Source organism: Martes martes, assembly GCF_963455335.1.
Source record: "Martes martes genome assembly, chromosome: 4".
In the NCBI taxonomy this organism is placed as follows: domain Eukaryota; kingdom Metazoa; phylum Chordata; class Mammalia; order Carnivora; family Mustelidae; genus Martes; species Martes martes.
The window spans coordinates 141,789,748-141,802,264 of record NC_137891.1 but is presented as its reverse complement, the minus strand read 5'-3'; the positions used below and the strand labels follow the sequence as shown (position 1 = coordinate 141,802,264).

At 35.5% G+C, this 12,517-nt stretch overlaps 1 protein-coding gene across 1 annotated transcript in view; it reads left to right on the top strand.

Annotated features, from left to right (window-relative positions):
* The window catches only part of PATJ (PATJ crumbs cell polarity complex component), a 362,352-nt gene that overhangs the window by 67,733 nt on the left and 282,102 nt on the right, over positions 1 to 12,517 (top strand). Inside the window, exons 16-17 of the mRNA XM_080800388.1 lie at positions 1,216 to 1,377; positions 5,461 to 5,592. Of these exons, the coding sequence (XP_080656514.1) occupies positions 1,216 to 1,377; positions 5,461 to 5,592 (294 nt within the window). The remainder of the gene's footprint in view (positions 1 to 1,215; positions 1,378 to 5,460; positions 5,593 to 12,517) is intronic.

Sequence of the window (12,517 nt, the reverse complement as noted above, 5' to 3'; positions counted from 1 at the left end):
TGCCACTGAACGCTCCCAGGAAGGTAGGAGTCAGGTGGGAAAAGACTGGTTCATGCCTGGATTATGTTCGTGCCTCAGCTTTTGGGGAGTTGCAGGCAGATCAGTTTTTAGTGGTGTTGAGTCAGAACTGAGAGAGCTTCTGGAGCTTAAGTCACATAGATAAAAAATTAGAATAGGTTTATCTTTCTAAATCATCTTTGGTGCAAAAATACTATTACTGTGCACTAAAACGTGAAACTTAATTTCACAGTGATAAGCATTAAGCATTAGGAGTAGTTAGTTATCATTTTGTTCTTTTAAGCATTTGGAACACACGTCTAACAGTTTGAAAACTGACACACCTCCTATAGTTGACTTACAGTTGACGGCTGTGTGAGCAGAACATGTAAGAACAGAATGGATTTACATGTATTTCTTTCCAATAGATACTTTTTCTAGGATGGTCTTAAGCATCAGAGAGGGAAAAAAACCATGAGAGACTCTTAACTCTAGGAAACAAACTGAGGGATGCTGGAGGGGAGGTGGGTGGGGGGATGGGATAGCTAGGTGCCTGGCATTAAGGAGGGCACGTGATGTGATGAGCACTGGGTGTTACACATGACTGATGAATTATTGAACACTATATCTGAAACTAATGATGTGCTATATGTTGGCTAATTGAATGTAAATTTTTTAAAAAAGTTTATGGCATATGAAAGAAATTTGTGAAAAATGATGCTTAATTTTGACAGCTGAGTATCCTAGATTTTGTTACCTACACATTGTAAATTGAGTGGTTTTTAATTACAGCCTTAAAATTAGTGTTGATATCTATAGTGTTATTTTTATAAAATGAAAAAGCTGAAGGAGGTGGTCTTAGGAAGGCTAGCAATGATATTTAGTGTATTTAAGGAGAGATCTGTAGAAGTAGATGAGAGAATTCAAGAATTGGAGGGTAGAAAAGAGAAATCATGGAGGTGTGAGAAATTAGATCACTTGTAATCTGCACACGTCTTAAAACTTTCTTCACTGAAATTCCGTAAAGGTTTAGCCTAAATTTTTATACATTTGATTTCTAGTGTTTTTAGTTACTACTAAAATAATGTGGTTATGTTTGGACTCTTTGTTTGTGGGGAAAATAAAACCTGTTTTTATTTGGGTAGATCCATGTGAGCAAGGGAGTTTGGTTTTTTTCTCCAGGGCTGCTCAATTCTGACTTCTCCCTTGTCTTTCTAGGTCAATGGTGTGCAATTGTATGGGAAGTCTCGCCGAGAAGCAGTGTCTTTTCTCAAAGAGGTGCCTCCTCCCTTTACCTTGGTTTGCTGTCGACGACTGTTTGATGATGAAGCTTCTGTGGATGAACCAAGGACCACTGAAGCCCCTCTTCCCAAGATGGAGGTACTAACGGAATATTCTGTGGTTCCCACAGGAACGAGATTCATCAAGAATGCCCTGATGAGTGTGTTTGGATAATGAAAGGAGGGGAGAATTTTCCATCTTTTGACTATAGTAGCACTCAGAGGCAATAATGCATAGCTTTACAAACCGTTACTTTTCATTTCACATCATAAAACTTTCATTCTTCTTCTTCTCTTCTTCTCCTTGAAATGTTGGTGACATTAATGTGCATGCATTATTATTTTAGAAAACCTTTTTTTAGTAATTTCCTGGGCTCATTACTTTAGGCTCCCAGTTCAACTCAGTTCACCTTAAGTTTAAGATGTTGGTAAGTGTTGAATATCTAATGGACTTCCCTTTTTCAGAGCCTTAGAAATATGAAGATCTATGACCAATTTCGAAGTGAGTAAAAATTGCTGTAAAAGCCTTCAGAAGGTCAGAGAATAAAATAACATTTTCTGTGCTCTTGGTACACTTCTTTTTTTTTTTTTTTTTTTTAAGAATATTTTGATTATGTAAACAGTTTTAAGCACGTGCTTTGCCATCTTATGCCAATCGAACCTCATCTTTTATGCCACTTCCCTACCCTACCCCACCCCCCCTTTCCAGACCCTTAGAGATTATAGTTCCTTAACAGCAGTTAAGTTTACTTCTTTATTTTTTTAAGATTTTATTTATTTGACAGAGTACAAGCAGGGGAAGCAGCAGAAGGAAAAGGGAGAAGCAGGCTCCCCGCTGAGCAAGGATCCCGATCCGGGCTCAATCCCAGGACCCTGGGATCATGACCTGAGCTGAAGGCAGATCTTTAACCAACTGAGTCACCCAGGCGCCCCATTAACACCAGTTTAGATGCACAGAGCCTTCCGTTTACCTGCCTGTGGTCTGAGTTTCAAGATAATCATGCCTCTACCACTTAATGATTGTGAATCTTTGAGCAAATAACTTGACTTTCTGTTCATATTCTTTCTTTTTTTTTTAAGATTTTATTTATTTATTTGACAGAGAGAGAGAGAGATCACAAGTAGGTAGGGAGGCAGGCACAGAAAAGGAGGAAGCAGGCTCCCCGCTGAGCAGAGAGCCCAATGCGGGGCTCGATCCCAGGGCCCTGAGATCGTGACCTGAGCCGAAGGCAGAGGCTTAACCCAGTGAGCCACCCAGGCTCCCATATTCTTTCTTTGAAAATTGGGGATACTTATAGTCCTTCCTGCCCTCCTTAGTTTGTACGAGAAGGAAATTAAGTAATATGTGCCCAGCTGTTAGTGCAGTGCCTTGCATATGAGAAGTGCTCAGAAGTCTCCTATAGCTCTTGACTGCTCCAGTCCAGCCGTCTTTGTTTTCTGATCTCCTGAAGTATATAAGAGGCTAGCCCTGTCTCAGGGTCACAGATACTTTCATGTGTATTAAGCTTGCTTTTGCAAGAAAACTCAGCCCCTGTGAGCAGAGTCATATCTTAAAATTATTTTGTCTCTCAGAGTATTTTAATCTATACTGGGTGTATAGGAATTGCTTAGTCCATTATTGATTGAGAATCTTTTTTTTTTTTCTTAATGTTTATCTTCGGTAAAACATATTTCAAGGAAGGATCTTGAAATCACTTTTGTGATTCTTAGTATCTTTACTAAAATTCAATGTGGATGAGGGCTTACCTCTAAAGATTGATAAAAATACCTTTAATCTAATCTTACAGGGTGTGTAAATCACCCAGCTTGCTGACTCAATGCTCCCATCAGTCATCCTTTACCACAATGGGTAAACAACAGCTTTGAATTATTCTAAATGTCAACCTTGCTGCCCATTAGTTGATTGCTTTCCATTTTGTAAATACAGGAGTTATGCACAATTGATTGTATCAAAGTGATATATCTTAGGTTGGAGTATAATATCTTATATACCTTGGATGCCTTGAAATTTCTATAAACTTAGGTTTTATATGTGTTTGCAGTTTCTCAAAATCCTGGTTTTCTTTTCTTTTTTTTTTTTTCCCCCCCCATTTATCCCCGTATCATCTTAGGTTCTTAAACCTTATCTGGTTAGGCAGCTCAGCCAGAATTCTAATGCTCATTAATCAGTGAGGGTATTAAATGCCCCAGTAAAGCATTAATCATATTGTATTAGCTATAGGAACTTTACTTTTTATTGGAAGGTATAATGTTTTCTTTATAAATATCATTTCCTCACATCAGGCTGATACATACAAAGGTTATTGATCCAGAACATCCCACTAATTTCAAGTTTTGTAATTCAAGAACCCAGAAATTGTTACCATGTTTAGACTCAATCCACCATGGATTGAGTATTGACTTTCCATGTCCTGTGGGGACAGTTTTGAGATCTGGACCAACCCTAATTTTAAAAATGTTTTTGTACTTGCTATGGTGCTTTACTCTTCCATATTAGAAGGGTCCCTCCTTTTGATTTCATTAAATGGATTTTCTTTTGCAAGTCACTCAAAATTAAGTTCCTAGGAATGATGCACTTTGATTTTATTTACTAAGAGCACCCAGACTTTTAAGAAGTCTACTTTTAAAAATTATTATTTAGCCTGTAATTTTATTTAAAAAGTTCCAAGTGGTGTGCCTGGGTGGCTCAGCCGGGTAAACATCTGCCTTTGGCTCAGGTCATGATCTCAGGGTCCTGTGATCGGGTCCCATGTTCGGCTCCCTGCTTCTTGGTATGTCTGCTTCTCCCTCTGCCTCTGCCCCTCCCCCTGCTCATGTTCTCTCTCTCCTTCTGCTCTCTCTCAAATAAGATCTTTAAAGAAAAAATATTCCCAAGGGATATGCAGTCAAAGATGGATGATTTGTTAATGTTTTGGACAAATATTTATCAAGCATCTACTCTGAGCCAGGATCTATTGTGGGTTGAGTGGATGGCTATTGGTAAACCCCATGGTAGCCCACAGCGAGTTTCCATTCTAGCCTGTCATTTTGTTAGTTGCTAGGGCTGCGAAGAAAAAGAAAATAATCTTTGTGCTTCAGACAGAAGTTCACAGTATTTTGAGGACAATAAATCATATGAACACACAATACAGTGCTATAAATAGTATTGAAAACTGAAGGTTGAAGCAGCTCTTCTTCTGTGTAGGCGACTCGTTGACCCACTATCATTTAGCTTCCTAGAATTCCTCATAGCAGTGACTCTCCCTGAAAGGAGGGGGGAGCCTAGAATAGGGGTTTGGGGGTGTGAAGTCAAGGAAAATAACCAAGGACTATTGGATAGTTTTGCTAACTTAACCTCCAAGATGAGATTTTCATTATTTCAACTTGGTGATTTTTTTTTTTAACCAGTTTTTAAACTTAGACGATTCCCAAGGACTTTGATTTTTTCCACTTTATTTTTCTAGTGAAGTTTTTCTTGAAAACTTCTAGGAGCCAATGGAAGTGGTTTCTTTTGTGTCTTGTATTATCTTCTCTCTCTGTTGGCATCTTTCTGTCTTTCACTGTAATTATGAATTCAGGTATTGCTACTTAAATATCTTATAAGCTTTGACTTTGTATGATTTTTTTCATTTTTTTTCTTAAATTGCATATTTTTCCTTTTATGCTTCTAATGGGACTCATTGAAGTATAAGAGGTCAGTGTTAATATTTTGAACGAAACAAGTACTTTACATTTTAAAAAATCCAACTGTATGAACAGTCTGCATTTTGAAGTACTTGAATTTTCATGATGGTCTTATACTAGAGTGTGTGTGCCCCCGTGCATGCCCTTCTGAAAAGATTAAAAAGATAAAGTATGCATGCCAAAGAATTCCCAGTTGGAGAAGAAGCTGTGAGATTCCTGAGATGTTCATTCTTTTCAGAATTGAAAGGACAATGTTTTTTTTTTTTTTTTTTTTTTTTTTTTTTTTTTTTTTTTAAAGATTTTATTTATTTATTTGACAGACAGAGATTACAAGTAGACAGAGAGGCAGGCAGAGAGAGAGGGAAGCAGGCTCCCTGCTGAGCAGAGAGCCCGATGCGGGACTCGATCCCAGGACCCTGAGATCATGACCCGAGCCGAAGGCAGCAGCCCAACCCACTGAGCCACCCAGGCGCCCCGAAAGGACAATGTTTTGAAGCATTTATCTTCTTTGGTGTTTCAGGCTGACCACAGTGTGGAAGTCAATACTGAAGAAGATGATGATGGGGAATTAGCACTATGGTCTCCTGAAGTGAAGATTGTCGAACTAGTAAAAGATCATAAAGGCTTGGGATTCAGCATCCTGGATTACCAGGTATAAGAATCTATATTGAGTTTTTGGAGAGATTTGTTTTAAAGGTATGTGAAGTAGTAATTATTCAAGGCACCCACTAGGGAAAACAGAATGATTTGATATCTAATTGTACCACCCAGAGACAGGTGTTATAGTTTACATTGTTACCTTTGCATTTGGTAGCTTTCCTAGTGAATAAAATGGGGGGTGATAGAATAATTGAACAGGGAGGGAAGCAATAGTTTTATGCCCATGGACGCTTTTAGAGACTGGAGTTTGAAGTTTTTTTAATATGGAGGGATTTTCCCTCCCGTTTTTATTGAGATATATTTCACATATCATAAAATTTGTAAAATTCATGCATGCCAAGCATGCTGTTTGGTTGTTTTTAGTATATTTGGAGTTGTGCAACCATCACCACAGTCTAATTTTAGAACCCTTTCGTTACCCCAGAAAGAAACCCATCCACAATAGAGCCGTTCCCAACTCTTATTCTTCTCTCTCCCCTTCACACGAAGGTTTTTATTGTTTTGCTCATTGGTTGATCTCAATGAGCTTGATTAAGTAGAAATGTTCTTTATGAAATTATATATTTATATTTAACACAGACCACATACTATTTATGCATTTATGTGTACACCAATTACAGCTAATGTCACTAATGCATTTGGGGGGTTGTGTGTGAAAGATCACAATAGGACATCTGTATGTTGTATCAATTTATTGGTTTACAGTATTTTTAGAACTTCTGATTATCATGGGGAATTTAAAACTGTTGGCAAAAAACCTCTTCACTTTTAAGATGCATATTTTAATACTTTAGTGCTGCCTAAACACATTGTGGTTTAATAAAGCAAAATGTACTCTATCAAAGCACATAAAATGCCAAGTGATATAAAAATCAATTTTTTAATATAATAAGGCATTCGGGAACAGATTAAAAGAAAAATACTTTGAGCATTATGTAAGAACATTAAATTCCATATTTAGGTAGTATGATTTAAGATTACTGAAATAGATTGTTCATTTTTGCTGGCATATTTCTGTGCCAGATAACTCTGTGTTATTAGAACTTTTCTTTGGAATATTACTGAATTATGATTTGCTGATTGTAAATAATGCATATTTGGGGATATACTTTTATCAAGAAGTACCAATCCTGTAAGATTCTAGAAATTTCTATATTGATTAATATAAGGGCATATAGGGGGATGGGGTAACTGGGTGATGGACATTAAGGAGGTCACATGATGTAATGAGCACTGGGTATTATATAAGACTAATGAATCACTGAGCTCTACCACTGAAACTATTTTAAAAAATTAAAAAATTTTAAAAACTATTAAAAAATATAAGGGCATATAAAACAAGTTATAGGTATCATCTCAATTTTTCTTCCCCAATGTACCTTTATTATCTACCACATGATAAATGATAAATAAGTATTTGCAGAATGATTGAATAAAGTTTAGGTCAGCTAAAATTAACTGGAAGTGAATGAACGCATTCAATGAGGTTTTTTTTTTAACCATTTTGATTATAGGATTTAGTTTAGAAAACTCCTTTCATATGAAGTATTAGATATTCAGCTACATTTCCATTATGATTGGAATCTGTCTATATTTGCATTCTTATATAATATAATGGTTGCTCTTACCCTCTTAAATGACATTACGTGCAAGTTTTATATTTTGAATATTTCCCGTGTTAAAGCAGAGAAGTGCTTTAGAAATAAAAACAAAAACAAACTTCAGTAAAGGAGAGAAAGAAAAAGTTGAGAGTCCTTAAGAGTTTAACCTCTAGTTAACAGAAGAATTCTTTTATCAGTTCTGAGCTTTATACTTAAAAAAAAAAACATAGTTCCAAATATAGAAAATTTTTTTCTTCATTGTACTCCTATAGGTATGCCTTGAGGCATACTTTTTTTTTTAATTTTATTTTTTTATAAAATTCTAGGTTTCTCCCCCATACTCCTTATCTTCCTCATAATGATCATTACATATACTATTTCTGCACAAATTATATAAAGTAATTTTGTTGTAAAAGAAGTAATTTTGCCTTTGTGCTTCTCAGAAGACTGATAGAAAAATATTTCATTTCTGAAATGCTACTTCGATTCATATTAAAGCGCTCAATTTATTTACTTCTATAGCTAAACCTTGGAAGAAGAAACATTCAGTCTTAAACTGAATTTTTTTCTTTAGTCAGTCTTAAGTACATTTACTTATAATTGTATTCACATTTTCACCATTTGTCAGCGGCATGTAGAACTGTTGAACACTGTGACATTTAGATGACACATAAACACAATTTAAAATTTGGTTTTGGGCAAGTTAATTAATTGGTTATATTGTCCCTTGTTGTAATTAGGTAATAAATTCTAAAGTTCAAAAATTTTTTTTTTGCAAGGGCAGGTGAAGGTTTAGCAAAAGTCATGAGAGGCCATGTTCCTGGCTATTACTGTATTTGATGCATCTTGTATGAATTTATTAGGTAGCTGAAGAGGGCCGATGCAGATCCACCCACATCCCCCCCCCCCCACTTTAGCACATTTAGAGTAAGAATACTCTAGAAACATTTTGGCCACAGGGAGAAAGTTTTAGGAGAGTGGGAGAGCTTCCAGGTTGTAAAGGGCTGCATTAGCAGTATTGAAGAGACTGAAAATTTACTTAGCAATATTAATTTCTCACTAACTCATTTTTCTCTAGATTAGTAAGAACTTCCTCAAGAACCTGACAAAATTACATACAGCATCTGTTTCATTGGTGCTTATGCAATTTCTTCATCTATAAAATGGGGATAATGTCTAGCTCAAAGGATTGTTGTGGATTAATTAAGTTAATGTGTAAAGAAATGAGAAATGTTAACATTACTATGGGTGTGTGACTATTGATAATCATCCAATTTAGAAAATAAACTACAGAAGCCTGGATATTGTCCTTGAAGGTATAGCCATACTGCAATATATTTGAACCCTATCAATTCTCAGCTATCTGGTTAGATTTGGAAAATTAGTAAGTAGATACTTTTGTTTAGTGAAATTTAAATTTAATTGTAAAATTACATTCTAAAATGGAACCAACTCCTGATGAACCATAGGTAAATTATGCAGTTTTGGATTATGGGCCGGCAGTTTGCTTTTCACATAAACTGAACTGAACCTTAGGGAAAGATGAGTGAGCAGATAAAGGATCTTGAATTGGCCATGGAACTGTGGAGTGGCTGGACAGGCAAAAGTCTGAAAATTCAAAGAGCAAAGAGCAAACTGAAAATTCATTTTCATGAAAGGCATTTAAAATAGATTGGGGCAAAGGAAAAGGAGAAAGCAGCAGGGAATCGTATTTACTATAACCTAGTAAACTATGGTTTATGAAATTTTTGTGTTACAGTAAATATGATTCAGGTTGTAAGCCACCTCATTAGATTTTAGGATAAGGTGATCATCACATTATTGGCTCTGATTTGAATGAAGATAGAATATTTATTAGCCACAAATATTTCTAGGTACTGCTCCATGTAGTGGCTCGTTAAAATCCTGCCCTATATATGTGCTGTATTAGAAGGCTCATTGGGGGCACCTGGGTGGTTCAGTGGGTTAAAGCCTCTGCCTTCAGCTCAGGTCATGATCCCAGGGTCCTGGGATTGAGCACCACATCGGGCGCTCTGCTCAGCGGGGAGCCTGCTTCCCCCAACCCCTCTCTGCCTGCCTCTCTGTCTACTTGTGATCTCTGTCTGTCAAATAAGTAAATAAATCTTAAAAAAAAAAAAATAGAAGGCTCATTGGTCACTATAATGTCATACCTTATAGGACAGTGTCATGGAAAACAGCGATGTGCATAATGTATCAAGAACATGATTATTATGGCTTAACTATGTAATCTGTTTCTAAGCAATACAATACTTCAGAAATTTGGTTATAACTTTTTGTAGTATAATTTCTTGCCAATTTCTAGATGTGGTTTTCATATTGTGCTTTAGTTATTGTTGTCTTGATTATGTGTAATGTCTTTATTCCGTGGAATATTACTAATACTAATCCTAATATTAACACTAAAACATACAAATTCAATACTAATAGCATAATAACATTTATTGAGTGTTTACAGTTTGCTGGCCACTGTTCTGGTTGTTTTATGTATCCCTCACAAGAAGCCTGTGGAGCAGGTACTATTATTATTATCCTCATTTTTGAGGTGAGGAACGTAAAGCACAGAGATGTTATGTAACTAGTCCAAGTTCACACAGCTAGTGTCTGGCAGAACTACAATTTGAACTCAAGCAGTCAGCTCCCAGAATCTGTGCTTTTAACTACCATATTATGTTGCTCCTTTCCTCATGAGTGCATTTTATTACAGAAGATTTTTATACTAAATTTATTACAGCAGATCTTCCTGTTTTTCCAGCTTGTAAAAAAAATTCCATATCTTAAGCACAAGCTGCTAGATAGTTTTCTCATTTTTAATGCTTATGTGAAAGTTTAGTAAATATTAAAAATTAACATAGTGTTTTCAGATGCATTGTGTAAGAGCTAGTGTTTATTTATTGCTTCAAATGAAAATAATTACAAATTTAAGAATCCTAAATTAGTGCAACTAATTTGTTGTGGGCTAGTGTTCAATAATGAAGCAATTATTAGGTAGTGTGAGTCTTTGATTTTTAATTTCAACCAAAAAGCTTGAAATAAATTTAGAATTGTCTGGATTTCACCTTGGGTTGACCTTATATATTAAACATGGCAAGTGGATATTTTCTGGTGTTTTGATTTATGTTGAACTTTGAATAACCCCTCATGATTATAATTCACTGGAAATGTTTGACATTAGCCAATTTTTGAACATTAGCCATGATATTGCCATTCTTAATACTTTTGAATTTTAGTGATTTAGAAGGTAAAATTTATTAACCAATAATTCTCTTCCTCCAACATCCCCATCCTCATTTCTCCCCTCCTGATATAGACAGACTCAATTTTTGCCAAAGCAGATATTTTTAAAAGACTTTGAGTTTATCTCCGACACCAAGATAGATAAAAATTAGAAAGCATTATAGTGTAGCCATTGAGACGTGATTCATACATAAATACTGTTAGTAATATTTTTAAAAAATTGTTTGAAAGACCAAAGACAAATGATGACTCACTAAGAACAATAGTGAAAAGATTCCTCCCCATTAAAAAAAAAAAGCAAAACAGCAATTTATTTTTCTTGTAGCTCTTCAGAATGGTTTGATAACTATCTAGCTGAACTCCTGGGACCTGATGATATTAGGTCTCCTACTCCTCTGCCATCTTGCTCCATAATTTATTTTTCTTAACAGAAGAAATGGGTTATAAAGCCCAAATAGTATGAATATAAAAGATTGTAGTATTGCTAAGTCTTGGATATGGTATGCCTACTATTTCTGAGAAAAACTTGGTGTGAGGTTTTTGCTGGACTCCTTCCTAATTCCATTAGATAAATTCTTTTAAAAACATCTAAAAAGTTGTAGGAATCGATTGTGTAGATTATATATATGTGGATTTTTTTTAAAGATTTAATTATTTATTTGACAGACAGAGGTCACAAGTAGGCAGAGAGGCAGGCAGAGAGAGAGGGGGAGTCAGGCTCCCTGCCGAGCAGAGAGCCCAATGCAAGGCTCGATCCCAGGACCCTGGGATCATGACCCAAGCCGAAGGCAGAGGCTTGAACCCACTGAGCCACCCAGGCGCCCCTATATATGTGGATTTAAATGGACTTTTTTCTTATCACATGTGCAGAAGAATGACTTTCTCTGCTCATTAGAAATATATGTATGTATGTCTTTTTTTTTCCCCTAAGGTTTTATTTTTAAGTAATCTCTACTTCCAGTGTGGAGCTAGAACTCACTAACCCCGAGCTCAAGAGGCACATGTTCCACTGACTGAGCCAGAGAAGCACTCCTACAAATGTTTGTAAAATACGTAGTAAAGGAGCACCTGGGTGGTTCAGTTGGTTAAGTGTCCAACTCTTGATTTTGCCTTAAGTCGTGATCTCAGGGTTGTGAGATCGAGCCCACGTTGGGCTCTGCACTGGGTGTGGAGCCTGCTTGAGATTCTCTCTCTCTTTCCTTCTCTAAAAAAAATAATAAAAATAAAAATAAATCTAAAATAAGTAATACATACATCTGCATAAAAATTCAAAGGTACATAAATTTATCCTGTGAAAAGTAAATCTACCTCTAACCATAGTCCTTCACTTCTCCTAGATAAAAACTCCTGTTTTTTCTTTTTGTATGTCCTCTCAGAGAGATATTATACATGCACAGTTACAAAAGTAATATTTTTTTGTTGCTTAATGGTTTTTCAAAATTTTTTACACATAAATGGAATATGTCATACATACTTAAACACCTTACTTTTATCTCAATTATATGTTCTTTAATTTTGGTATTTATAGAGCTATTCTATTATTTTTAATAGTAATTCTTTTTAATAACTGCATAGTATATTATTGTTGATGTATGATAATTTATTTAACCAATCTCCTGTACCCAGTTAGTGGGTATTTCAAATGAAGCTGTATTGGAGATCTTTGTCCTACTCTTTTGTAAAAAGATGGAAATAATCCTTGTGATGAATTCCTAGAATTGCTTATCACATGTCTTTTAAATTTTGGTACATTTTTACCAGTTTGCTTAAGTATAACATTTGTGAGGCTCATATATTTAAAATTGATGCCTTCTCATGTAGTGTCATTTCTTTAATTAGATAATTCTCTTGGAAAACAATGTGTAAGCAGGTACCTAATTCATGAACTTGCTAATGGTTTTCCATAATATGGACAGATTAAGTGATAGCAATATATAACTATCCCTTTGTTTCAGCTTTATATTGGCAGTAATTAATTTATTGATCTTTGTAACTAAGAGGGCATAAATGGTTTATATTCAGACAAGCTATTAGTCCCTAAAACTCTATCCCTATTTTTTC